Source organism: Pygocentrus nattereri, chromosome 8, assembly GCF_015220715.1.
Source record: "Pygocentrus nattereri isolate fPygNat1 chromosome 8, fPygNat1.pri, whole genome shotgun sequence".
NCBI lineage: Eukaryota > Metazoa > Chordata > Actinopteri > Characiformes > Serrasalmidae > Pygocentrus > Pygocentrus nattereri.
The window spans coordinates 20,609,840-20,636,659 of NC_051218.1; the positions used below are offsets into that span (position 1 = coordinate 20,609,840).

A 26,820-nucleotide genomic window follows, 5' to 3' on the forward strand; every position below is an offset into this window, starting at 1 on the left:
TTTTATCATTTATAACTCCAGGTTTTGAAACTCATTCAAGCATTTTATCGAATCTCCTCAGAAAAAATCTCCTGTAAAATCAATAACTTGTACTTAATGGCTGTTAAAAAGTAAATAATTAAAGGTAGTTTATCTCTGTGTAGGTGTGAATGCATATGTACATGAGAGACTGTATGTGTGTGTGTGTGCGTGTGTGTGAGTGAGTGAGTGAGTGAGAGAGAGAGAGAGAGAGAGAGAGAGAGAGAGAGCGAGAAAGAGAGAGAGAGAGAGAGAGAGAGAGAGAGAGAGAGAGAGAGAGAGAGAGAGAGAGAGAGAGAGAGAGAGAGCTTGGAAGAGGGTTCAGATGGACTTTCAAAGCGCCTGCTTGTTCGCCTATATTTCACACCACAGTGACATCTTAAAGGCCAGACAGGCCTGGCTGCTTCACCCTCTCTTTGACATTCGGAGGAAAACAGAGGGAGCTGGGAAGGGACGGGAGGGGGGCTGAAATATATGCAAATAACCCCCAAAGGGCATCCGAATTTTATGGGGTTAGAATTTAGTTCATCCAACCTGAATAATCAAATGTGGGAACAAAGAAAAAAAATCTTCTCGCTGCTTACTCCACTAGCACTAACCTTTAATCCCCCTCCTCAAATCAACAGAATCATTTCTGCTCCCATCAACTTAGCCTCTGGTCAGAAGCAGCAACAGGATGAACAGAGGAGGATCGTGGGGGGGACTGCTAACGGAGCAGGGAGGAGAGGATGAGGATGAGGACGAGGAAGGTAGAGAGAAAGCGAGAGAGACTTCATACCTGATCAGGCAGAGCGGTGGGCTCCTGATTACGACACCATTTTCCCAGCAGGCCCCCCGCCTCATCCGGAGCTACTGAATATGGAACAGACCGACCGGCCAATCCCTGCGTTATTCTCTCTCACCTAATGACAGAATTAAGGCCATTTAGAGCCATTTTCTCATAGTTTATAGGCTTTTCAGAACAAGCTTCACCATGAGAAGACTGCTCAGTATTATAGTGTGGGAGGTCTGGCATGCAATGCTGCAGAAAGCACCATGTGACAGAACATAGCATTACATCGAGTTAGCGAGAGGGGTGCATTCTGACAGGAGCTGAAAGCATTCCTACCTTAAAGTAGTTGTTCTTACACTGAAATTATACTGGGACATTACATAAGAGCATGCTATCTATTAATGTCATACTTTGAGACATTTTAGAAAGGTTCTTCATGGAAGTATAAGCAGTTCTTCTATGGCATTGTACAAAGTACCTTTTCTGGCACATTTCTTTGAAAAGTGTTGCTTTTTTTCTTTAGGAATATGTTACAGTGGTAGTAATAAAGAGGTAGACATGAAAACTACCATCTTAAAGTCATTGTAAAGCAATCACTCTTTCTGCATGGCTATTCATTGACTTTGTGCTCTTATTATGACTTTGAATGGATTAGAGGGGCCAAACACAAAGGGTTATGACTCTTGAGAGGACCTCGAGGACCAGCTGGACAAATCCCCTGAGCTCTGTCAAACTTCATTAAAGACATTCAGACAACACTGCACCTATTATTGTTATTGTATATGACCTTAAATAAACATACCGTCACTGTCATATCAAAACTTCCTAACTCCATTTCAAACCACCAGCTGTACTTTGCACATTTCATAATGGCCTAATAGAAGTGCTGCAAAATGACATGCAATAAAATATTTTTAAATTAACAGACCATGAATATAAGATCATTTTTCCTACTCCTATAGAGTTACCATTTTTGGAGATGCAACCATTTTGTGATTGCATGTAGTTCCTGGAAAAGCATTCTCATCAGCACTTATAACCAACAAATCTCTTTAACCCCTTATCAGCCTGCCAAGGATTTATTACATTCTTCTCTAAATCCCTAAGCTTAATAAAATCAAAAGATAAAATGCATGCTTATTATACTTTAAAATTATTTATTTTATTTTGTTATTACTAAACAATGTTTTCCAACTTCTATGGAACTAATACGAAAGTCCTATATGTAGTTATGAGAGGAGCTACAATGTGGACTTGCAAACAAGCTCTTAAGGTTTATGAGGTTAATTATGTTACATATGACAGCAAGTACTCACAGCCCCATTAGTGCATGTTGGGAGTCCAAAGAAAAGGAGCAGAGAAGAACTGTGGGCATGAACTATGGAGATAAATTTAATATTATTCATGGTGTAAACTTAGATATACCTCACATTTCTATTCAATCCAACAGAGTAGACTCATTTGGACTTTTCAGCAAAAAATAGTTTCATGTCAGCTTGTAAGCCAAACGTAAAAAGTAGTCAAAAGTAGAGGAGACTTGTATGTAAATATTCAATGTCCTATTTAATGGTGGCAAAAAAAAAGGTTCTTTTGAGTGATGCCATAGAAGATGGGTTCTCAATCCTGGCCCTGCAGATCTAACATCATAGTTTCTAGAGATCTACACATCTGGCTCTAACATTCAGATACCCCTGAAGGCCTTCGTTACCTGGACCAGGTGTTTTTCCTTTTTTGTAGAGCCAACGTTTGCAGGGTGGTAGATCTCCAGGACCAGGATTGGACACCCCTGCCATAGAAAAACACTTTTGGATACCTAAAGTTTCAATGGATGCTGTAAGTGTGAAGCTTTTCGAAGTTTAAAGAAGTTATATCAATTTCTTGCACACGAGAAAGTAAATGCAGAGTGGTTTTGCCTGGTGCTACCAAGCAAGCCATCTATGTCTCACTGCACACAGGGCTGGGGGTATTGGTGTGCCGGTGGGCTGAGCTGCTGGGGTTTTTTCTCCAGAGCCAGTGGAGGAGCAGTAATGACCAGAGGCTAAGACACCACCACACTGAGCCACTGATGCAGATCTGCTCATTGAAGGCAATACTAATGGTTCAAAAAAAAAGCCCCACACACACACCTGTACACGTGAACACACACATATATAAGACACACACACTCAAGCTCCCAAGGTTCCAAAACTTCACAGAATCAATGTAAAGAGGAGTAAGCTGCTGGGCCCCATACAAATCCCTTAGCTGCCTTAAATCTCAAACTTTGACCTCTAATGTCAGTCACTGGAGTTAGTCCTAGTGCGCTTCCCTCCATAAGCAGCAAAATACTCCCAACCAAAGCCCTCTTTTACATCTCAACAGACTTAAGCTGAAATATTAATGACTACCTGTCAAGAGAGGCTAAATACCCAAGCAGAATCAGAGCCAGAGAATAGTTGAGTGTCCATAAAAATTTATGTAAATGCATTTCAAACTTGGTTAATGAATAAAGAGGTAATTTCAATTACAACACCTGTTACATTTTTTAAAATAATGAATCTTAAATTGTTCTTTGCTTGGACATAAGGTTTATATAAGACCTTTATCTAAGACCTTTATCTAGAACCTTAACACTGAGATTCTTTAACCTTTAAAAAGATTCTTCAGTGATTCTTTAAAGATTCATCCATCAAAAGTGGTTTTTCTATAGCATATAACTCCTTCTGACACTTTTATATTTTTTATCACCCTTAAAAAGCAGTTGCTGTACTTCTTTAGCAAATGTGATGGTTATATAAAGAACCATGAGACATTAAAGAACCATTTAAATAAGTTCTATACAGCTTAAAAAGTGTTATACCACTGTTACATTGTTACAAGCCATACAATCTTTTTATTATAATATATGTAATCCTTTTTGCTCAGGGTGTAGAATTCTAAAGCACAATCTGAGCAAAAAGGCTTCTATATAATACCAAAAACAGTTAATTGACTTGTAATGGAATGCTTTTTGGTGCTAGAACAACCTGGAGAAAGGATTCGAAAATGTGCTTCCTGATCCAAGAAATTACTGTTGAACATCCCCAAAAACATTAATGTAGACATTAACAAGTTGTCACATGTAAGCCAGGAACATAAAGAATTGTGACCCTGTTATAAAGGATCATCAAAGTCAGGCGCTGTGTGTGTGTGTGTGTGTGTGTGTGTGTGTGTGTGTGTGTGTGTGTGTGTGTGTGTGTGTGTGTGTGTGTGTGTGTGTGTGTGTGTGTGTGTGTGTGTGAGAGAGAGAGAGAGAGAGAGAGAGAGAACTTGTTAAACTTTACCCACCATTTAGAGGTTGCATGATAAGAGGTGGTTTGAGGAGAAATTTCCATGTCACTCAACCTACACATGCACACCTATTCTATGTAATCTGCTGTTAACACACCTGTATGGACAAGAATAACAAGATGCTCAAGAGAAATCAGCCCATCAGACCAGATGGCACCATATGGCTAGAAGGCAGCATTACGTCTTATGCAACACCTCATAGCCCATGTAGCATCCATGGCAAACCCAAGTCAAGAGTGAGCACAACAAGTGCTAAGTCAGGTTGAAAAAGAAGAAAAGACATAAACGGTAAAAAAAGGAAAAGCCTCAAACTGAGAGAGCCTGCTCCCATTTACATGACAACTTAGGAGAAATGCTTTTTTATGACTCATTCAGGCCCTAAATCACTTCTTTCGCTCTTTTTTCTCCCATCGCCTCGGCTATTAAATCACCATCTTGACCCGCTGACCCAGGGCCTGGGCTGTAAAAAAGCCCCCCGCAGGTCACAGGCCTGATTGGAGCATTTGAATATGAAATGGCCTCGGCGGGGCATGGAAACAGCCCGGCAAGGCGAGAGCCACGCTGACCCCCAAGCGAGGGGCCCACCGATCAGTGGCTCAGAGGACAGGGGGCTCTGTTTCTCTCTTTCTCTCTCTTTCCCTTCCTTCTCTCACTCTCTCTCTCAGTATGGATTTACTTGGCCTTGAGGAGGGAGGAAGAGTGAGAGGGGATGAAGGGATGGAGAGTGAGGGGAAAGGAGAAAGAGAAGGGGAGCATTTGAATAAGAGAAGAGGCGATTCCCGTTAGCATGACAAAGGAGGCCGCCATCGTCCCTGATTGGTGTCACAGTGCGGCTCTATAGACGGCCAGGCCCCCTGGGTGGGTTGATGTGTGGAGCTCAGGCATGTTTATGCATCTGAGGTGTGATATTTGCCAGGGGTGTAGGGACAAGAGGGGGGTGAGCGCAAAGTTCCCTCAAGTTTTTGGGCGTAAATTTGAGGTGAAAAGCTCATATGTCTAAAGAACAGAACGATAAACAAACTCATTTGAACAAGATGGAATAAGTTCCTTTACACCTCCAAAACCAAGAGTGTGTTTATTTAATGACAAATAAATAGATTTTCAAACCCAAAGGAACCCGCACACCAAATCACCAGGCACTAATACCATAAAAGTGCAAAAGTGAAGCTGCCATCAAACTGGTGATACCTGTTACAAAACATCTAATCACTGCCGAAAAGTGTGCCATGAGAAGCGACCAAAAGTTGGCACCAAGCAAAACGTTGGCCTTTTTTGTTTGTGTATAGTGAGCAGTAGTTTCATTTTTGTTAAACACTTTATTTAAAGCCTACCTACTTAAGTACATCATAACACACACATAAGCACTGAAGCACATAATTAAAAAGCTATAAATGAACGTTTATGAACAGCTTTGGTCAGAATTTGCAAGAAGACATAAGGTTTTATGATGTAAATGACACTTTGACATTACACTAAAGTGATTGATATTTGTCACAAAGCATCATTCTCAGGTAATGAAACTCATAAGGCAAAGCTCTTATGCCCTATTTCACCATAAAAAATACATTAGTTCTATATATTTTAAAGTACAAAGCAAAATCTGTGAAATGATGTAGAATGATGTCTTAAAAGTTCCATTCCCTTATAACAATGATGCTTCACAATGGTGATTCAAAGAGTGCTACAAACGTCACTTAAGGTACCAAATGTCAATACTACTTCATTTACATAATCTTGCACATACCATCATAAGCTGTACTAAATACTCAAGTATTGACTTTTAAAAATGTCATTCAGCGCATATGTCATGAAATCCCTATGTAGGCAGTCTTCAAATAAATTGACACTGATTATTGTAACACAACATTATCAGTAAATTACTCTTGAGAGCAGCTTCATTTTTATGGGTACCTGACAATTTAGTGTGAAGGTTCTTTTGCAGAATACGCAGGACTTATTTAGTAGGTGCAATGTCAACTTTGACACTTTATAAAGAAATTGACTTTTCTATTTAGGACTTGGCACAATATAAAATTAGCAATTAGAACACTTGATGGAAGTAGAGATTAATTCCTAACATGATGACAAGAAACAACTTCCTATTCCTATAACAAGGCACATGACCAGCCATGTGACCAACATTAACCAAGTACAACAGAACAAACAAGTGACATGGGAAAATATTATTTTGTCAGCCCTTTAAAATTGAGCTTTACTGAGCTTTAAAACGCCCTTAATGCCATTTTGACAAGCAGCGCCTCAAGGCAAAACCTGCAAAGCCCCATAGTGCACTTGATGAGATAAAAGGCAGACACGAAAGACAGAGGAAGACCTTAAAACACTCACGTTCTGTTGTTCCAGACTAAGTTGCTTATTACATTGTCTATTTTATTATCTCTTTGTATTTATTGGATGGAATAAACCTGAAACAGAATAATCATAACAGTTAACGACACTTGATCACCTGCTATGGTGGGTTTTGAAATCAGAATTTTTGATGTTTAAATTTCTTGGATATTCTTTTGGGGACTAATGAGGTTGCTAGGAGCATTCCATTTTTCATTTTCCTCACAACGGTTTGGTAGCAGAAGCCGAACCTTCTGAAAACTTGCTCAATTTGCTGATTTTTCAAAATTTCTGCATATATAAAGAATAAAGACAAAGTCTTTCAGAGTGTTTTGATGTGAATGCTCTGTTCTAGAGTAACTAACCAAGTCAGAACTGTCCATAGTGGTGCTAACAGGAACCAGACCTCTGAAGAGTTCAATGCCTCTAAAAGCTCCCTCACAGAAGGTTATTTCATAAACGGGTTATGAATACACTGCCTGATGTCTGACACATTGTTTTATGGCAGCATTGAGAAGATTTTTTAAATGGAGAGGTAAATACACAGTGGTCTGCAATGTTATTTCAGATTTAGTATTATTTTACCATCATCACTGGTTGTATTGGCAAGGAAATAAAATGGGTATATTTGTGCGGTAAAAATTGTGATTCCTGGTTGCTATCACCCCCTTCCTAAAGAAATCAGAATTCCCTTCCATCAAACCACTCTGAATTACCTTGTTGACATCTCAATGATGGAATTACAAAGAAATTTAGAAAAATTGGTGGAATTCCCATTTTACATCCTGTTCTTCTCTACAAGAGGCTTCTTGTGCTGATATAGGCAAAAACAACTACCTTTCAGGGTACAAACATCTTCAATACCTTTAGTTAGGGAACATAATTGTGGTATATTTTGCTGCTGTTATATTTTTTTAAGCAGTGCTGACTGCATACACCCTGCTTTGACTCCAGGCTTTGTATTTATTTTTTTTTACTATAACTAATTAAACTATGAAAAGGTACAAATATGCTCCTTTTTTATGGGAAATAAACGCAATGTACCTTTAAAACTCATTTAAGATAAACAGAGTGTTACTTTACTCTGCTACTTTTATTACATCCCATGTATTGTTATTCAGTAATTATGTAAAAAACAATGAAGCCTGGCTGAATTATTCTCAAGCTATAGAAGTGAGGGACCTTGTCTAAGAGATTAAGGATATTGTACATTTGAAAATATTTATACATTGTTTTTTTTTGGTGGACTAATATTTGGGTATTACAGGAGGGTATTACATTTAGTCTCATTATCACGGACACTTGTTTATGAATTTGAATAACCTGTCAAACCCTGTCAGATCACAGACACAATGACAAGGCTACAACTTCGACATAAAAGATCAACTCATCATTCTTTTCTTAAGTCGGACTTCCTACCTACTTTTTGGAATGAAATAGGGATGTAAAAAGACAAAACAATATGGGTGTCTTACACTACACTATGTTCTACAGCACTATACACTGCACTGTTACTCCAGTAGCAAATGCAGCAGGACTATAAAAGTTTTCTTAGGATATGTTTGTAGAGGCCACAAAACTGGTCTGTGGTCCACCATCAGAGCCATATCTTGTTTGTCTTGTGGTTCTAAAACCGAACGAGTCTACACAATTTGTCTTCCTCAGCAAAGTCACCCATAGTACAAGAATGACCTGAGTTGTATGCTGTGATGCTGGAATGTAAATTCAATCATGGCTTTGCACCCATAGTGAAAGTGAACATCTGAATAATACATGGCAGTATTCAATTCTGAGCAGCTATGAACACATTTGAGTATCACTAATCCTCCAACATACACATTTACCAAACCCCTAAAGAATTAGTCAATAGGCAGTGCAACTAGTGAATGAAGGAACGTTAGCTATGCACAGTCCATGAACAGAGCAAACAAACAGCATAAACCGAGCCCAAGTGAAAACTCTTATTAATACGACAGTCATATGAAGATCGTAGCTCTGCTATTTGTGAGCAAGATCTATGTTTTGGAGACAGCAGAACTGGCTGGTGGGCTCCAACTCAGAGAACCAAAGCTTGGAATTCAAGATGTTTGGTGAATGAGACTTAATGTACCTATACATTCTCCACAATCCTGACAATATAGATATGATCAGGAGCCGTCATACGGGGTAAGACGTGAAATGGGCTTTGTTCATCTGTCAATCTCTGTTTCTTCTCAATGGCCATGACCAACACCAATCAATATTTGTGGCCTAGATGAGAGGCGTAATCTCCCCCTGTCTCGCCCCCATCCCCCTAACCTCTGTACCGCCTGCATTGTCTTTTTACAGTCTCATATGTATTTCACTGTCACTGGACACATGTGCCTCACAGCAGTTCCTAAAACATTCAGTTTCTCCATTGTTTAGGGGTCATGTTCCAAGATGGTTCAACCCCAACATAGTATATAGTGCGTAAGAGATGTATAGATGGACATACATGGTTTGCATGCTTCAGTGTACTCTGCATCAGAACAGTCCTAAAGCCATGCCAGTTACACCTGGTGTAGTTCTCTCTCCACCGTACTCCATATGACAATAAATTCTTCACTATTACTCCGGGCTACAGGGACCCTGAAACCTGTTTCTAGCCTACATCAAAAAGGTACTTAGCTACTCCTCCCAAGAGTATTCAGAAAATTACATAGGCAGGGTAATTTCAGATTAAAGAAAAAGATAGAAAGACAGAATTCCTGAGGGGAAACATCTTGTCCTGCTCTCTCCACATGTATTCATTCACTCATGTTTTAATCCATAACACTAATGTCCTTGTGCTTATTACTGCCTAATACTGCCAGTTACCTACACAAAGAGTTCAAAAGTAAACTTACTGCGTTACACAAACAATTATAGATACTTTAATGGACCAGAATCATCATAGTCAATGTTGTGGGAAGGCAATAAATTTGTTTGCATGGTTTGAGTTATAGCTTGGGTTTTGCCATTAAAGGTTGCCATAGAGCTGTTGCTTGTAGTTTTCAGATGATGATTCATGAAAGGATAGAGGAAGGATATCTAATGAGGTTCTCTCTGCATTGAACTGTGTAGTATAATTAAAATATGACCATTGTGCTGTGGCCTCCAAAAAGGCCTTCAAAAAAGACCTTATATAGACACCAATTTATCTTTCTTTGCTAAATAAAATACTAATGATCAAAATAATCGCTACACTTCTTCACAATCACACTAGATGCAACATTTTTGGGCCTTCAAATACACAATTTAGTGATCTGACTCACATCTGAGACATTTTGTCCTTGAAAAAGCCTAATATTAGTTTAAATCTTTCTCTTTATTAGACTCTGAGTTCATGCACTTCCATTCATTAGTACTCTAGGACTGTTTGCTAACATTAGCGCAAGTCTTTTGCACCTGGACTCGAGGGCTGACACCAACATGGAGCAGCAACTGACCTTTATACCTGTCACTCCCAGCATTCTTTGTGGTTGAGATACACTACCGAGAACTAACGGCTATTATTAACATCAGAGCGACAGGACAAGCAAGACAGCACACACATACACAAATCCATGCTGGGCCTCAGATTAACACTAACTATCAAATTGTGTTATAAACTGAAATATACGTGGCAGATATTCACGTCCCAGAGGTTGCTATCTTTCGGTCTTGAGGCCACAGCCAGAACTCTGCATGACAGTAGAATTATAGCAATGCTTCTGGACAGTGCCAAAAACAGTTGTCACAGACTGTAATCAGGTAGGAGCTGAATGATTTTCTAATTAGTGAAAGATGGAAGTAATACAGAACAGTCCGTGAACAGCTAATAAGAATACAGGATAATGCCCATAGGTCTAAGATGTGTGACCTCCACCTAAATAAAGTGCAAGAGAATGGCCGGCTCTCTAAGGTGGGATGAGTCGCTGAGGGTCAGCTCAAAGCCCTGACCCCATGAGGATTGGATGCCATTTTCCCACGGCGCGAGCTGATCTGAGAGGGGCTCGTTAACAACATCTGCCCCAGTTCAGGGGGGATTAACCCACCCCTCCAACTCTTCCACCCCCTCCTCTCAACTCCACTCCACTCGCCTGTCAGTCCCGTGGCCAACGGCAGCCTCAATCCAGTGGACAGGCCTGACAGCACTGCCCGGAGCCAGCCTTCACCGCCATAAAGCCATGCTGATCAATACTCTAACCACAGCGCACCACGCAGCCGCAAGCACCGTCTGGCACCCTCAGAATACCACAGAACCAGTTCAGACAGTCACTTATTTACACACATCAACTTGGTTGACTGATGAGTTCTACTCTAAGTGTAGGACGTAAGGAATTCAAATGGCAGATAAACAAAACTACGATTTTAAGCAAGGCGTTCCCCCAGTATGGCTTGTATGACAGGCTTGGCAAACCTAATACAGGCATTATTATTGCCCTCACTTAGCTTTGTTATCAAACAATCCGTTGCTACATATTTTAGACCAAATAGGATGTGCTTATATCTTACCAATTAGAAGCAATGACAAAGTGGATGTAACATCTCAGTAATTCATTAAAAGATAAAGATAGGCAATGACTACATGAACCTGAGGAAACACTACGCTCCTGCGCACTGAGTGCAATGTAAACTGTGCGCGATTGCAGTGGGCTGCAAATAGGCTGGTTTGGAGAGGGGGGTTAAACAAACAGCCCCAGTGAGGTCATAGACAGATGGAAGTGAGGATATGCCTGCACTTGCTGAGTGGGCACAGCAGTGCTTCACATGACAGTGCGGAGCGCGAGAGAGAGATTGATCAGTGGGCCCCTCTCTTGGGGTTTAGGGTGGCTCTTGCCTTGCCAAACCGTTTCCATGCCCAGAGAGAGGCCCATGGGATACCGGCCACTCTGCTTCAGCTGCCGCAGCAAAATTCAAGATTAAATAAACTCATTCACTGCTCCTAAGATTTACCACTAATCTGTGCCAATGAATTACACTATTGAAGACATAAATGTGTGGCAAAAATTAACTGCTATTCATAAGTGATCCTCAAAAATCTCTCAGAGCTCCTGTCAAAAGGGGACACTTTGTTGTCTTTCAACTTATTTTTAAGAATAAAATGGAATTTTCATTCCTACTTTTTTTTAATAGGCAAGAAAAATTTGCTTAATACAAATCATCTGTTTACTGTTATGCTCAAAAGTTTACATTTTCTTGTGCTTTGGAAATTGTATAACTGAAAATGAGTTAACATCCACTACAGGCAGCAAACTTAAATGTGACGTTTTCCAGCAACTTTGTGAAATTTATTGAATTTATCATATTGAACAAAAAATAACACATACAATATAAAATGTGGCATATCATTTGCACAGACCACATTCAATGTTTTACTTTTTTCACCCCAATCTGTTAATTTTAGCAAAGAAACAGTAATTGTGCACTAAAATGTGTGAAGTGTGTTCTCTATGGAGGATGTGTTCACTTATTTTTACTCAAAAATTCAACAAAACATTCATAGAAATTGAGCGGGGGTGCCCAAACTTTTGCATGACTTTACTTGTACTTCGCATTTATTTTAATAGGCAGTGTATCAACATTCCAACACATTCACATCAAGCTGAAGGTGTTCATATACTGATAATTACCTTACAATTAACCTCAACAATGTTTGAAAAAACATGTTACTACAGCAAGATAAACATGGCACTTCTTTAAGAAGTAACCAGTAGATTTTTACTAATAAACAACCATTCTTTTACCATTTTCTTTTTCACGGTTAGTCATTTTACCCCTACTGACTTGGAAATAAAGGTTACTAAAAGGTTCTTTGCGTGCACATAGAGTTCTAATAAACCCTTGAACTGATTTAGAAAGTTTAAATGATTAAATATAGGTTCTTTAAAAGGTTCTTCACACTTACATATCTATTTTTAAAAAGGCTCTTTAGGACACCAAATGCGATTCTTCTATCGTATCACTCCAACACCATCAGCTTTACAAATGTACAGCACCACTATGTTCCCTTTTCTCAAAACCCTTAACGCATCAGGTGCCTGTCCACCTGAAGGTGGCCAAGAGATGAAATACCGAAAGTTCTGGACTGAGAGCACGTCAAGACAGATGTCCCATAAGCACTATTCTCTGTGCTCAGCACTGCACACAGATTCAGACTGAGCCCAGCGGTGCAGCCAAAGCTGCTTAATTGCAAAAAAATGAGCTGGAGAGTGTGATTAGCTGACAGGCGGCCGCTGCCGCGCTAGAGTGACTTAAGACCCAGCTAGTGAATGCAGGGAGGTCCATCTAATCTTCTGCCGTGCCATAGAGGTGCAGCGGGCTAATCCCAGCGCCGAGCTGAGCCCAGAGATCAAACCCAGCAGTGAGTGTGGGAAGGCGGGCAGCCTCTGCTCGGACCCTCTCTGTGGCCCAGGGGAATGGAGCCCAGGGCGCCCTGCAGCAGGAGGTCTTGTGGCCTGTCCCAGCACCCTGCTGTGAAGGTGTCAGGTGCAGCAGCACTATTGTGCTACTGCACAGTAGCCAACGAGCTGTCACTTTGATTTGCCAAACTGACCGCCTTCCAGGGAAGTATCTGAAAGATACTCCAGGTTTGGGCAGACCCCTTGAATCAGTGGCCTACACTATTACAAAAAATGGATTTTGCTGAAAAAGTATGTTGACCTGATTCTCTTCCCATGTAACTTCAAATAATAAGTTGACTGAATGTAACACAGTGCTTATTATAGATCAGAAGGTTAAAGATCTTCAAATTTAGAGGCCAGTAAGTTGAACCAACAAATCACTTTTACAGTATGGTAGAGGGCACTTAAGCTGTTGAAGGACTGTAATCTAAATCAAATGAAGAACAATTTATGCTGTGAAAATGACAAATCGGGCTTGCATTTAGTCTCCGATTTCACCTGGGTCCAATCTAATGATGGGAGAGCAGCAGAAAAGAAAATTGTGACAAACTTTTGTCAAACTAATGAAATTCAGTAAAATGTATACACGACGATGTGAGGAACGCTTGTCCGCTAGTCCCCATAAACACTGAATACTAGCAGGGAAATCCACACTAAAATAAAGTAAGTCTACAGTCAACTCTGTAATAAATCTCCTCAGGACAAATTCAGTGACTATTTAAAACACTTTCATAGACGGACATACTGTGCGCAAATGGAAATCATATGTAGACTAGTAATAAGCTAAGTGTGGGTTGTGTTGACTTACCACACATATTAATGAAGGTAACTGAAGAAGAGTGGACCCACTTACAACAAGAAATACCACTGGAGCTTTTACAGTTTGCGCTGCCTCTTCCATTTCTGAAAGATTATTTTCGCTTACCTCAGAGACATTCCAATAATTTCTTACTTGTTTGTATTTTACTTAGCAAAATCAACAAGTGAGAACCAACAGGGCTTTAGATACATAGAAGAAAGTACACAGTCTTTTTTATCACCTAATTACACCTGAAAGGTTCAACAGCACAGACTCAGTTCTATGTAAAGGTGGCTTATTCACTGAAAGAGAGGAACAAATACCATATTAGTACCATTCAGACAAACTCATTAGCATTTACAAAGAATTAAGCTCATTTAAGAAGTAATTCGACCAGCTCTGAGTTACAGGGGTTTAAGTGAAGCAGGTGAGTGAAAAGTGTTTTTTCCACACTTTAGTGAGCTCAGGTGAAGTTTGAGCCTGTTTTAAACTCACTCACAGCTGGCAGAGTCAGCAACGACTGAATTCAGACTTAACTCCCTTCATTTCACACATCGCAACAAGTCGATACGTTTCAGTGCTTTAAGAAGCGCTTTTCCTGAGATAAACAGCAAACGTGTCGACGGCCGGGTCCCTGCGGAAAAGAAATGTCTAGTCATGAGTGTTCTTTTGTACAAATTTATTCGGCATTTGAGAATAGAGGATGGTCTTAAAATAAGTAGAAACGTCGGTTTAAATAAAACTCTCCGTTCCACAAAACGGGTTAACCTGATACTGTCCAAACATCACAGAAAGAAAGATTCACAACGAAACAAACAGAACAAACGGGAACAGTTTTAAACGAGACGTAAGGTTCACAAGCTTTAAAAAAGAACAACGTACTATAAATAAAACAAACTTTTGCGCTTGCGACCAGCACAGTCTTTCATTTCAACAAAGCGCACAAACGAAGAGCAAAAGAGAGAGACTACACAGATTTGGACACAGCCAACAAAACTGACATTCTACAAACGAAGTGTAAACATTACATGAGTGAACGTACTCTCCCTCCAGTGGGTTCATTCCTTTATTTTTTTCTTCTTTTTCTCTGGAATACAACAGCCTCTTGACGAAGCCACGTGCCTTTTTTTCATAGACAGAAAATCTGATGGCATTTCTAAAGTCCAATTCTTCTGTACAGAAGTTGATTGCGTTAGCTTTGTTCATCATCATTATTATATGAGGGCAACATTAAAAAAAAAATAACTTCAGCGTTCAGTCCATGATATGTCGTCATAAAATTATTTCAAAGTTGACAACTCGGTGAGATTAAAAATAATTTCATTTTCACTTTTTTAATAACAAAACGGAACTTCGATTTTTTTTCTTTTTCTTTCTTTTTTTGCAAATCATAAATGTTCAAGTATCCGAAGTACTTAGTCCTTTTTTACCCCCCCCAGTCCCACCCCATTTCGTCCCATTCCAACCCAAACACCCCCCGTCCTCATTTCACAGAGTCTTTCAGATGTGGGTCAGCGGTAGTGTCCCGTTCACGCCCGTGCCCGCGCTCTGGTAGTGCGGGTGCACGCTGTGCAGACGGCTGCCCTGCAGGCCCGCGTGCTCGGCGCTGTCCCCCCCGGGCGGCAGGTACATGCTTATCATGTCCCTCAGGTCGCCGAGGCACGCGCGCTGCGAGTGCGACGCGACGGCTGGCGGCGGTGAGCTGGGTTCCGTCTTGCACGCGGAGCCCACGCTGCCCAGGCCCACGGCGCCCGCGCTCTGCTGCGCGTACGCGGGCGCCACGCTGCTGTACGTGGGCGCCGCGCTCATGTACGTCTGCGCCGACGACATCATGGGGTACTGCAGGCCCGTCACGTCGTAGCGGTGCATGGGCGCCTGCAGCTGCGGCGCGCCCATGCCGTGGTGCTGCGGATACGCCAGCTGCTCCTGCATCAGCGAGTACGCGCCGTTCGCCCAGCCGTTCACGTGCGCATAGCCGTCCATGCGCTGCGCCGCGGCCGCCGCCGCCGCTGCCGCCGCGCTCCCGACGCCCCCTCCTCCGCCTGCGCCGCCCATCACAGCGCCCGCGCCAGGTGCCAGGAGCGCGCCCGGCAGCGCGTACTTGTCCTTCTTCAGCAGCGTCTTGGTCTTCCTCCGCGGCCGGTACTTGTAATCCGGGTGCTCCTTCATGTGCATAGCCCGCAGCCGCTTGGCCTCGTCGATGAACGGCCGCTTCTCGGCGTCGGTCAGCAGCTTCCAATCGGCGCCCAGGCGCTTGCTGATCTCCGAGTTGTGCATCTTGGGGTTCTCCTGGGCCATCTTCCGCCGCTGGCCGCGCGACCACACCATGAAGGCGTTCATGGGCCGTTTCACGCGCTCCTGGTCCGCGGCTCCACCTCCGCCGCCCCCAGCGCCGCTCTTCCCGCCTGCCGCCGAGCCCGTGTTGGTCTGCGGCGGCAGAGGGGTTTTAATCTCGGTTTCCATCATGTTATACATTTGGACAACTGGTTTTGTCTTTTAACACGACACTCGCATGCGGGAAAAATGTAGAGAAATAATAAAAAACAAAAAAGAAGAAAAACAAATAAGCAGCTGTAGCTTTAGAAAACTCTAAAGCAAAACCGCCAAAAGCAGCGAGCAAAAATCAAGCAAAAGTTACGCGCTGAAGACCTGAAACCTCATCAGTCTGAGCGAAAGTCCCTGCTGAGGCTCTTCCTTCCCTCTGGCTCTCTGCCTTGCCACACAAACTCTGCAAAACTCGTAGGCCGAGCTCAGCTGTTAATAGAGGCCCGGCCATGTGATTGGGACTGACAGCGTGACAATAAGCCGCGGTGCGGACCAATCAGAGCGCACCCTGCACTCCCCACATATACACACACACACACACACTCACACTGCTTGTTGGGGTTTTCAGAGAGAGTTACAAAGAACATAGTTTTGGGATGCTGCCTCCTCTGCAAATAAGTGGCACCTTTATTAAAGCTGTTGTTTTAACACCATTTCATCAGGCACATGAACTTTAAAACAACCTGCTTTTGGCTGAAATTCAGACACACACGCTCATTTCAGTAAAGAGGAGCAGATGTAAAAATACTACAAATAGAAAGACTGAAAAGAATTTGAATGAGTGAAATTAAAGCTGTTCAAGTATGTTTCAAGCAAAGAGTCCTACAGACTAAATCGGAGCTGCTGTGTGCATTTGCTTAAATGTAGTTTTATTATTTTCCCTAAACTAAGTGTAAACTGCGCGAGCGGGTTCGCTTAATGTTTTTTTTTTCAATTAACTGAATAACACATTTAAAGAAATAAAACGTCTCGAAAGCGTAACTGCGTTTTCAAATGTGATTTAAAATATTAAGATAATATGATTTTATACTAGTCTGATCACTTAATACATCCACATTTCTGAATTTACATTTCACAACATAGTCAGCTGCGCGCTCTAAGCCCCAAACGCAATTCACATTTACAACAAATAATCCGATTCGTTCACAACATCAGCAAAAAACTACGCGTTGTCAGACTAATTTGAAATGTGTGGGGTGGGGTGAACTAACTCCGCGCGCGACTTTACACGCGATATTAAACAGTGACACTGGTGTAATTTGTGAGTGGATACTGTGGCAATTAACGCACAACGGAAATTCACATTTCTGTGTTAAAGGATCGATCGCTCGTGCAGTTGCGAGCTCCTCCAAGGGAATCAGAGCTTCTAACTTCACGCCGAACAGCAGGCTGAAGTGATGAAGAGTGATGCATTATCGCCCCCTTGTGGGCGGAATCGGCGCTCTGTTCTTAGGGGCTGATGGGAGTCAGTAAAATAATACCAGTGATCATCATCACGACCTCACAGACACTCTGCAGTGCTCCAGCAGGGCAACCCGAGTGAATTAGTGATGAGGCTCTTCTACTGCGCCTTTATTAGCTTGTGCTTTACAAATTAGGATTCTCTCTCTCTCTCTCTCTTTCTCTCTCTCTCACTCTCTCTCTCTCTCTCTCTCTCTCTCACTCTCTCTCTCTCTCTCTCTCTCTCTCGCGCGCGCGCCTCGGGCTAACTTTTACACCTGCAAATGATGACGAGCGCCCATCGACACTGCCGTCAGTTAACACACTCAGGCATGCATACATACATATATACATGTGCAGCGCGCACAGCACGTTTCACTCCTCGGAGTGTGAACCATTAAACTCTTGAATATTCACCTCGGGCTCTTAGCGCCTACTGCACGCTAATTATCTGTACTCGAGTCTTCAGAAGTTTCTACAAAACTCTACACGAGACGTCAACCGGTCTCCACGCACGCGCTCCACCTCTCTGCCATAAATAATTCGCCTTTCATGATCTTTTTTCATCCCCCTTTCATTCGGGGTTGAAGACGTGGCTCCGAAGCGCATGGATGGATTCAGTAAGCAGGCTAAAACCTAAAATAAAAAGACGTCTAAATATTGTGATTTAGAAAGAATTTTACATATATGAGCGACGATCTGGCTTAAGACATCGCTTTTAGCAAAAAGAGTTCTACACGGCTTCGAAAAGGGTTCTTAGACTCGTAACAATGATGGAAGTCTTTTTGGTGCCACATAGAACAGTTACTCCATCATGGAGAAGAACCATTTAAACGTTCAGTTGGTTCTACGGATTGTCATTGTTCTATATAACCGTTACATAAACCCGCGCCCCCTTTTAAGGGCATAATCCTCTTAATATGAATTCGAGTTGATTTCATATTTAATCTAGATGTTTCAGATTTTAATAAAAAATGACAAATAAATGAATGAAAGCATCTCCAGGGCTGAATTTACGTCAGCAGCGCTCACTGAAGAGCAGCAGGACAAAAATGAGCGTGATAACTAATTATTATTTATATATGATTTTAACATTGCAAGGTCGACCTGGATGAACTCCGAAATGACTAATAAAAATTTCTCGCTGAAATAAAAACAGTGTAGGTTAAATCAAATGAAGTAAAGCAGTACCACAAAATAAAGCGTTTGCGGCCAGGAAAAGGCCTCGTGAGGGCTATTTATTATATTATGGACTGAATGGCCGTCATTGTCAGCGGTGTTAAATCTTCCTCATATGCACGCTTTCTCTGCAGGACCCGTCGTTTGTAAGAGCGCCGCGCTGACAGACTCAGTGTGAGCGCAGGTTCGGCTCAGTCCGACCAGCAGTCCTGTAAACTTCTCCCGAGTCCCCAAACTCATTCACCAAAGCCGCTGATCTGTCCGACTGGCTTCAGGAGCAGATCCTCTTGTAATCTGCTTATGGAAATGGAGGAGCCAGCGGGAGAAGGAAAACTCTGAGCTGCCCCGGGGCTCGGTAATGAGGACTTCTCTTTCCCAAATTTCCTAATTAACCAAAGCTATAAGGCTGAGGACCACCAGCAAAGACGGCGAGGGTTCGGCATCACTGAGCTGCGGGCTTCCGAAAGCCACTCACGGGTGTCGAGGCAAAGCAGGGAATTTTCAATTAGCGGCCCATTCAAGTGGAATCAAAATAGTTGTCTGAATTCTCATTTGCTGCACAAGAAAAATAGCCCATCTTTAGGTCATTGTGTGGATCCTGAATGATTACTCCAGATAAGAACGATGTTGCTCACCATTATAGGCCCACAATAATGTGCCTGATAAAAGCAGCAGGCTGAAATGGCTCTTATCAGAATTCACATCAGACCAGGAATGACAGCTGATATCAAATATTAATTTGTTTGACCTTTTTAGACTAAATGTATTAGACTAAATGTAGGTAAATAAAACGAGTATAACTTAGGGAAATATCTTTTTAACAACTTCATTTTATGGCTTTTTAAATTGCATAAATCGCTAACAAATGTTCACAACACTAAATGAATCCAGCACTTCTGCTAAATTGTCCGCTATTTTTTTCCTTTAATCCGTCAATCACAATTCATTTGCTAATAAAACAAATCAGAGGAATAAAATTAGCCTGGACATTCACTAAACAATGGCAAACAGCACACTAAGAGGAGGAGAGTCAGGAATTACGCGGCTATTTACTGCGTTAAAGAAATGACGCGCAGGTCAAACACACACGATGTGCTACAGTGGAGCTTTTTGTAAAAGTGCAATGCCTGTATATAAAAAAGGGAACTAGAACTGTAAGCTTAGCTTAAGGCTGAGTCCAAAACTACAAACGACATTACTGCACATGCTGTACTAATGAAGGCACTTCTAGGGCAGGTGGGCTGCTTTGATACAGCAACGTGAGGTTTTGCAGCCAAAGCCCAAGACAAAACAGCCACTCTGCTAAATTAAATGTGAAACTTCTGTGGGTTAAAATATCACGTGCGAAAAGTCAAAAAGTCCACATAAGCTGTAATTGAAGATACTAAGAAATACTTTACACAGAAGTCCTAAATCCACTTTTGGAAAATTAGCGCATACCAGAGGAGCAGGAGCCGCTAATGTCTATTTAAAATCTTGCAAACCTAAGAAGTAATAACGTGGTTTTTTTTTGTTGTTGTTTTTTTTTTTTTTAGCTCAGTGACTGCGGACAAGGCCTGTGAGCCCCTGTAATTAACCAAGAATGGTTTTTCAATTGCAGCCACAATGGAGGCAGCCTCATTAGGATTTGCATGATTTTTTTGGACTGGCCATGCAAATGAAGATGCGACTGAAGCTCTTCTCATTGTGCCGGACTGAAAGGCTGCAGTGCCCTCTCGTTCAGACACAGGTACAATCAGATTCAGCGCTCCGCTAAAGAAAAGACACAAGTCCAGCCTGGTCTCTCCTCCATAATGATCATGCCTCCCGCTAAAATATGAGGAAAATGAAATACTCGTCTGTTGTCGCATAATTCGTTTAAACAAAAACATTTGTTAGGTGTCAGTAAAAAATAAAATAAAGTGTAAAAAATAAAACAGAATAAAAAACCTGGCACTGGCGTTGGCCTGTAACAGCGTTCTAAACATGACTTGATTCATTCGCATGATAAGATCGTGCTTTAAAATAAAGAGAAGAGCATCAGTCGCGTTCAGTCACAGCCGACACGACAGGAAAATCATTCCTATTATCCTTCGAGAAAGATGTCAGGAGTCACATCCTAATCGTAAACAGTAGTAAATAACATCTGAAATTATGCTAATGAATTGCCAGACGCGGAGGGTTATCGTGGCAATTTTAAACTAATACATGCATCGCTCATCGTAATTTACTCTGAAATAGGCCTTTTGTTTGCGTTTAATGTTTCACAGACGTTTTAAGCACATGATTGTGCGCATTAGCATTCATTCCGGCCGAATTCTTTAATCTGGATTTCTTTGGGCGTCCTTTCAAATCGCCTACTAATATTTCTGTAGCCGCAGAATGTAGTAGCCTACTTGAACTGCACCTGAATGCGAGGGCATTTCTAATAACGTTATCAAATTACAGCAGAGACAAGCTCCGTCAGTGCTGACTGGAATGCTTCAGACCTTTTTCCATATGAGTCAGGCTGAGGTGAGTTAGAAAACTTGGAAAAAAAATTCCACCAATTATTTTTCCAAATGTCTATATAATTATACCCCTGAGCTGTAAACAAAGTCATTCAGAGTGGTTTGATATGAAGTTGTGAATTATAGAGAAATGTACAGACTCAGGTCTCACAGTAGTGTTCATGGGGACCAGAGGTTGTGACACGAATGTAGTCATTTTATTTGCTATGCCACATAAAACAATCAATAAACCTGCAGGTTTTCTGGTGTAAAACTAGTAATGGTAAAATATGGCCTAGTATAGCATAACTAGGTCGATATGTTTCTGTTTTTAGAAGCTTTTTTAAACTCTTCAGACATCTCACTTTGTAAGGAGCACTTTACATCAAACCACTCTTAATGACTTTGCTCACATCTTAACTAACCAAACTATGAAGAAATTAGGGGGAAGAAATTTCCCCTTTAATTCTCTTCATAGAGACAGTTCACTCATTAATAGCTACTGCGCTGATATAGCTTGTTGGAGCCCTGTTTACTGCACAATAACTCATTTGAAATCTTTTATGAAGACATTGAGACCCCCAAAGCTCCAACTCACCCATTTTTTGTGCATTTGTGCGAGTCCATGTCAAGAGCAGCTTCGTCTGTATGGTTATCACTGCCTGTAAAGAAAGAAAGAAACAAACAAACAAAAAAAGAAATGGATTAGCAGTGCTAAACATTTGCCTGTTATTCATGAGAGTGGACATGCTCTGGATGTAGAGGGCATGCGTGCCATAACATGTCAATATGCAGGTGTTTTACTCCTGTTGAGCAATAATTGCACTTTTGCCAAAAGTTTGCATACTACAGTTCACACTTGGCCACTTCACAACAAGTGGCTGGAAGACCCACCACACCACTTCCGACTGTAATTGTGCATGAAGAGTGCCTGACCCTGACAACTCTTTTTTCTCAGCAGGCTGTGCATATCCTTGCTCATTACTGTAAGAGGCTAACGGGGGTCGGGCAACGGCTGCGGGCACAGCCGCTGCTGTAATCTCTCTAACCCGCCAGGAGCAGGATGAGGAGATGAGGCATGACCATCCAGAGCTGCCTGCTCCTGAAGCACTGAGGGTGAACAAGCTCAGCGCAGGCTTCAAGACCACTTCTCCTGCTTCTCAGTTAACATGCAGATCCAGAAGGTCAAACACAGAGAAAGCTGTAAATGAAAGAGAGCAGGCCCTACAAGAGTTGTAGAAGCCTTTGAACAGCTAATGATAAATAGGACCCCTGATCTAATGCAGCATGAAGCTAATGTGCAGGCACATTAAGACATGCAGCACATGGGCTGAATACACAATCTCTATTTGCGACATTTTTCTACAATATCTTCAACTTTCAGGAGGAAAATACTAATACCAGCACATTTGGTCCATGATGCGTTAAATGAAAATAGTTCTCATAACTACATTTATTCTTACAGACTGAAAGCTAATTTCAATTAAACCACTGATTAAATTAAGCAGAAAATTACTATAAATATACTTTTGATTGGGCCACTGAATTCTTGGTACAACACATTGTCTTTGAATTAAGAGATGGTCATGGTAGGATTACACCCACGAGATCATTAGGCCACATTCATGCAGAAAGATCTGTACAGATAAGAGCACCTCAGTATTGCACTGCTGTCTTTGCCGTAACTAATGCTGATACTATTCAGACTGTACAAAAGGCCACTGCAGCATTAAAGAAGTGCACTTCCTCTGAATTTCAGACACTATTTATGGGCGTTTTTCTTTTCTTTTTCTTTTTTTTTAGAAGAATGTACAGAAAGAGCTAACTACCTTCTTCCCCAGTTTTTGTCAGTCAAACTTGGGCCTGCGAAAAAAATGGATCAGAACTTTAAATGCCATTACTGTCTGCAAGGCTAATTACAGACCTCATTATTTCCCATGTATCTTTTGAATCATTGCCATGTAGTACAGTTTCTCCAAAACAATGGAAACTTTCCCCTTTTTTTGTTTAGCCGGGAGTGCTGAGTGGTCTGATTTTGCTTTGCACCAAGCTGGGGCAAGCAGTTGGCTTTTGTTTTAAACATAATTGAGATCCCACTAATCTGGGCCCCGTTTTAAAAATGAAACAGTCGCTTTGTCAAGCCCTCATTAGTTAAAGATAATATTGTGGAAAAGTGCAATTAATTTTGCAAGGCATATCTTTAATTCATTAAATACACCTAATTTTTGTAATATGATTAATGCCACAAAGTTGCTATCAGTAAATTATTTTAAAATTAATATCTAAAGATAGTACTTTGGGCATTAATTGTGGAAATCAAGGCCTTGGCAGCAGCAGAAGCTGGCTGAACTAATTATGGAAGGTAATTTATTAAATCTGGGAGAAAGAAACAAACAAGTATAAATTGATATATTAATCATGGGCTCCATTACGTCTAATCTGGGAGTGATTTGGGGTGAAAAAGACAAATCTCTGTTGCCTGCCAAGCACTTGATAATGGAGATACTGGCCATAAATTTAGTCTGCATAAAGGTCTCATTAAAAGAGGCATAATTTAATTAAGAGTTAGCCATCGCCCTCCAAATGTATTAATTACCTTGGGCGTGATGAGATGAGTGTGGGGATTACTGATGAATTCATTATGGCCAGTGTTCTGGGAGCCCTGCAAACTGTGGTGAAAACCTGCTGCTGTTGACAGGATAATGGATTGTGTGGCTGGAGGCTGCTGGTCACCTTGTCAGAGGTAACAGAGAGGAGACTAAAACGCCTACACCGGACCCTCCAGGGTGGTCACACTGCTTTGTAGCGGGGAACAGCACAAGACATCACAAAATATACAGTTCTGCTCTTACTCCTGCCTCTAAAAAATAGCATTAATCATAAATATCAGTTAAAGCTGACATAGAGGGAAAGGGCCAGAAGGTTGAGAGTGCTTGGGTTACCTTTCTGTACATAAACGGCCATCAAAACCATTACTCAAAGCAACATAAGTAGCAAAAGAACTCCAAAAACATATATAAATAACCTCGAATCAATGTTAGAAGCAGAGAAGTGCTGTGGGACATGCAAGAGTCTTAATAAATGTCCATGAAGATGTGCATGCAGAGCCTCACAGTATCCATTAAAGCAGGAATTCCACCAATTTTTTTCAATTTCTGCATGATTCAATAATTGGCTTGCAAATAAATCATTCAGGCTGGTTTGATGTGAAATGATGCACTGTAAAGAAACTTGCCTGCTCAGATTCTCTTTACAATGGTAGTGATAGGAACCAAGTGTGGAATTGTCTACACCCCAAATATAGCAGTTTTATTTACGATACAATATGACAAGTGAAAGTACAAATGGGTTTTAATGTAGGTCATGGTAAAATAGTTTTGGAAGTCAAAATAAAAGTTTTATTTGTCATACAACACTACTTATGACTCTGTAAAATACATTTTAGGGTAAAAACCTTATAAAGCATAAGGTATCAGGCATCAAGCAAAATATTCATCACCATTTCATTTAACACCTTTCTGTGAGGTAGCTTTTACAGGCATTCAACACTTCAGATGGCTGGTTCCTATCACCACCACTATAAACAATCCTAAGTTTCTCTAGAATGGTAATAATCTTAGAATAATCTTAATGATTAAAATTTTGCAGAAATTTGGAAATAGTGGTGGAATTCTCCTTTCCATTGAACACAGTCTCCAAAGATACAAATGCATAACTGTAAATGCTTTATCTTTGATTCGGATGCTCTGACTGCTGGCTGAACATTCTTTGCAGATTGTAGGGCCCTCCCACACTGCAGGGGTGAGAAGAGTTTAGAGGGCTTGACAGCTGAAAGCCCTGGAGACTGACATGTCAATAGCAGATACAAGCTGTTGCTGTTGCACTGGAGAGGACACGTCTGAGACAGCTACTGCCTCCTCTAAGTGACAGCCTGACAAAGACATTCCCCTTCCTCTCACTGGCCCCATAGACACACACATACTGTACACACACATATAAAGGGGCACATTATGTGGTGAATGCACAGCTTCATGTTTTTTGTTTCTTCAGCTTGCTTCAAATTGCCTACATTACATTTTTCATGACTTAGGCTACAGTTTTCTTATGGGCTCCAAATGAAACGGTTCTAGAAATCACGATCATAAACCCAAAATCTTAGTGTGACAACATATTAATTGAAATCAGGTTTTTGAATGTTTTCCAAGACATAATACACACAACAATATATTGATTGAACTCATATTGTTATATGCAAAGTGAGCCTCATCAACATACAATAATGGACCATAAATCTACAACCTCATTAGTGACCTACAAAGCAAAACTGCTCCATTTCTTCATGTTCTAACTCGTCGTTTCAGCTCTAGTCCGTGCCAGTGTGCATACAGTTAGCGTGTGTGATGCAGAGCCCACCCTGCCCCCCCTCCCACCACCCCCGCTCTCATCGCTGCCTCAGCACTTCAGCCTCCCAACAGCAGTTTCCAGAAAGACACTCACCACCTCATGCTTGTCCCTCTCCATCCCTCTCTCCAATCCTTCCAGGGGGGCTTGTGGAGACCCCGGGAACAGCGCTGAAGAAGCCCACACGAGACCCTCTGGCTGGCTGTGCGGCTCAGAGCCCGAGAGAGAAGGAGAGAGAAAGAGAGAGAGAGAAAGGCAGGCAGGCAGGAAGACGGGCGGTGATCGCCCATCCCGCGCCCTCCCTGCTCTGCGAGCCATCGCATTCAGCCAAGATTGCTTCATACAAAAGTTGACAATGCCCCAGTGAAAGCCATTGTTGATATTCAACATTTTTTAAATAGCTGAGCAGAATGGACAACATGGCGGCCCGCAAAACTTGGCAAGGGAAACTGACCTGGAGCTGCAGCCTGAAAGGGCTTGAACACATGAAAAAGAGAAGGAGAGAGAGAGAGACAGAGAGAGAGAGAGAGAGAGAGAGAGAGAGAGTGAATGGACACAAAAAGGACTTGTCTCTTTCTGAGACAATGCACTCTGATGCTGTACATTATAGTAGTGGGAATCAGCTCAATGTGAACCACAATCATCAGCAGCTATAGATGCTACTTCACAAAAACAGTTTATGAATGTGAGCAATAAATAACAGTAATGAATGTGACCATTTAAGAAGAAAATCCTACTGTTTCTTTTCAAACATATCAACTGAAAGCTTCTCCCCATTGACCATCTTAATGGCAATCTTCATGAGCTTCATCCATTTCAGCCTTTAATTGTTGTTCCGATTGCCTTGATGGCTCCTGACAGCTAACGGTGTCCTGTTTCCGTCTTTGTCAAAGTGACAGCTGCAAATTAATACACACATTTAACAAGCCTTTAACCTCTCATCTGTCAGAATACAGACTAAGAGGGCCTGGGAGAGCAAGAGGCTAAAGACTTTTCACTAATGTGCTTGTAATGAGAAAACGTAGTAGAAATATTTGTGTTACAAATTCTCCTACATGTAGGAGACAATGTATGTGTGTGTGTGTGTGTATACAAATATACACACACACACACACACACACACACAAATAAGTTGAAAGCTATAAAGTTGTAGAGTAGTAGCAACAAAACACCTACAAAAAATGAACCAATGGGGTTTTTTAAGTTACAAACTAAAAATCATAATCAGCATTTAGTAAATGTATTGTGTTGTCTTTAAGTTAACTGGTTTACACAAAATGGACAAAAATGAATGAATGTGCATTTCAATAAATGGAAATTGCTTGTTTTGATTCACAGAGAATCCCATTCCAATGAAACCTAAATAAATTGCAGTGA

The 26,820-nt window shown here is 41.4% G+C and overlaps 1 protein-coding gene and 1 long non-coding RNA gene across 2 annotated transcripts; both read right to left on the bottom strand.

Moving 5' to 3' along the window:
* Positions 1-803: 803 nt before the first annotated feature.
* Positions 804-25,674, bottom strand: LOC108432899. Its single transcript, XR_001858255.2, has 3 exons — positions 25,540-25,674; positions 21,641-21,704; positions 804-920 (listed from the first exon to the last, which is right to left on the bottom strand). It is a non-coding gene; the product is annotated as an uncharacterized LOC108432899 (long non-coding RNA).
* sox3 (SRY-box transcription factor 3) lies at positions 14,295-16,356 on the bottom strand. Its single transcript, XM_017707029.2, has one exon. The coding sequence runs from the start codon at positions 16,103-16,105 to the stop codon at positions 15,131-15,133; it is 975 nt and encodes a 324-aa protein (XP_017562518.1). The 5' UTR covers positions 16,106-16,356; the 3' UTR covers positions 14,295-15,130.
* Positions 25,675-26,820: the final 1,146 nt, after the last annotated feature.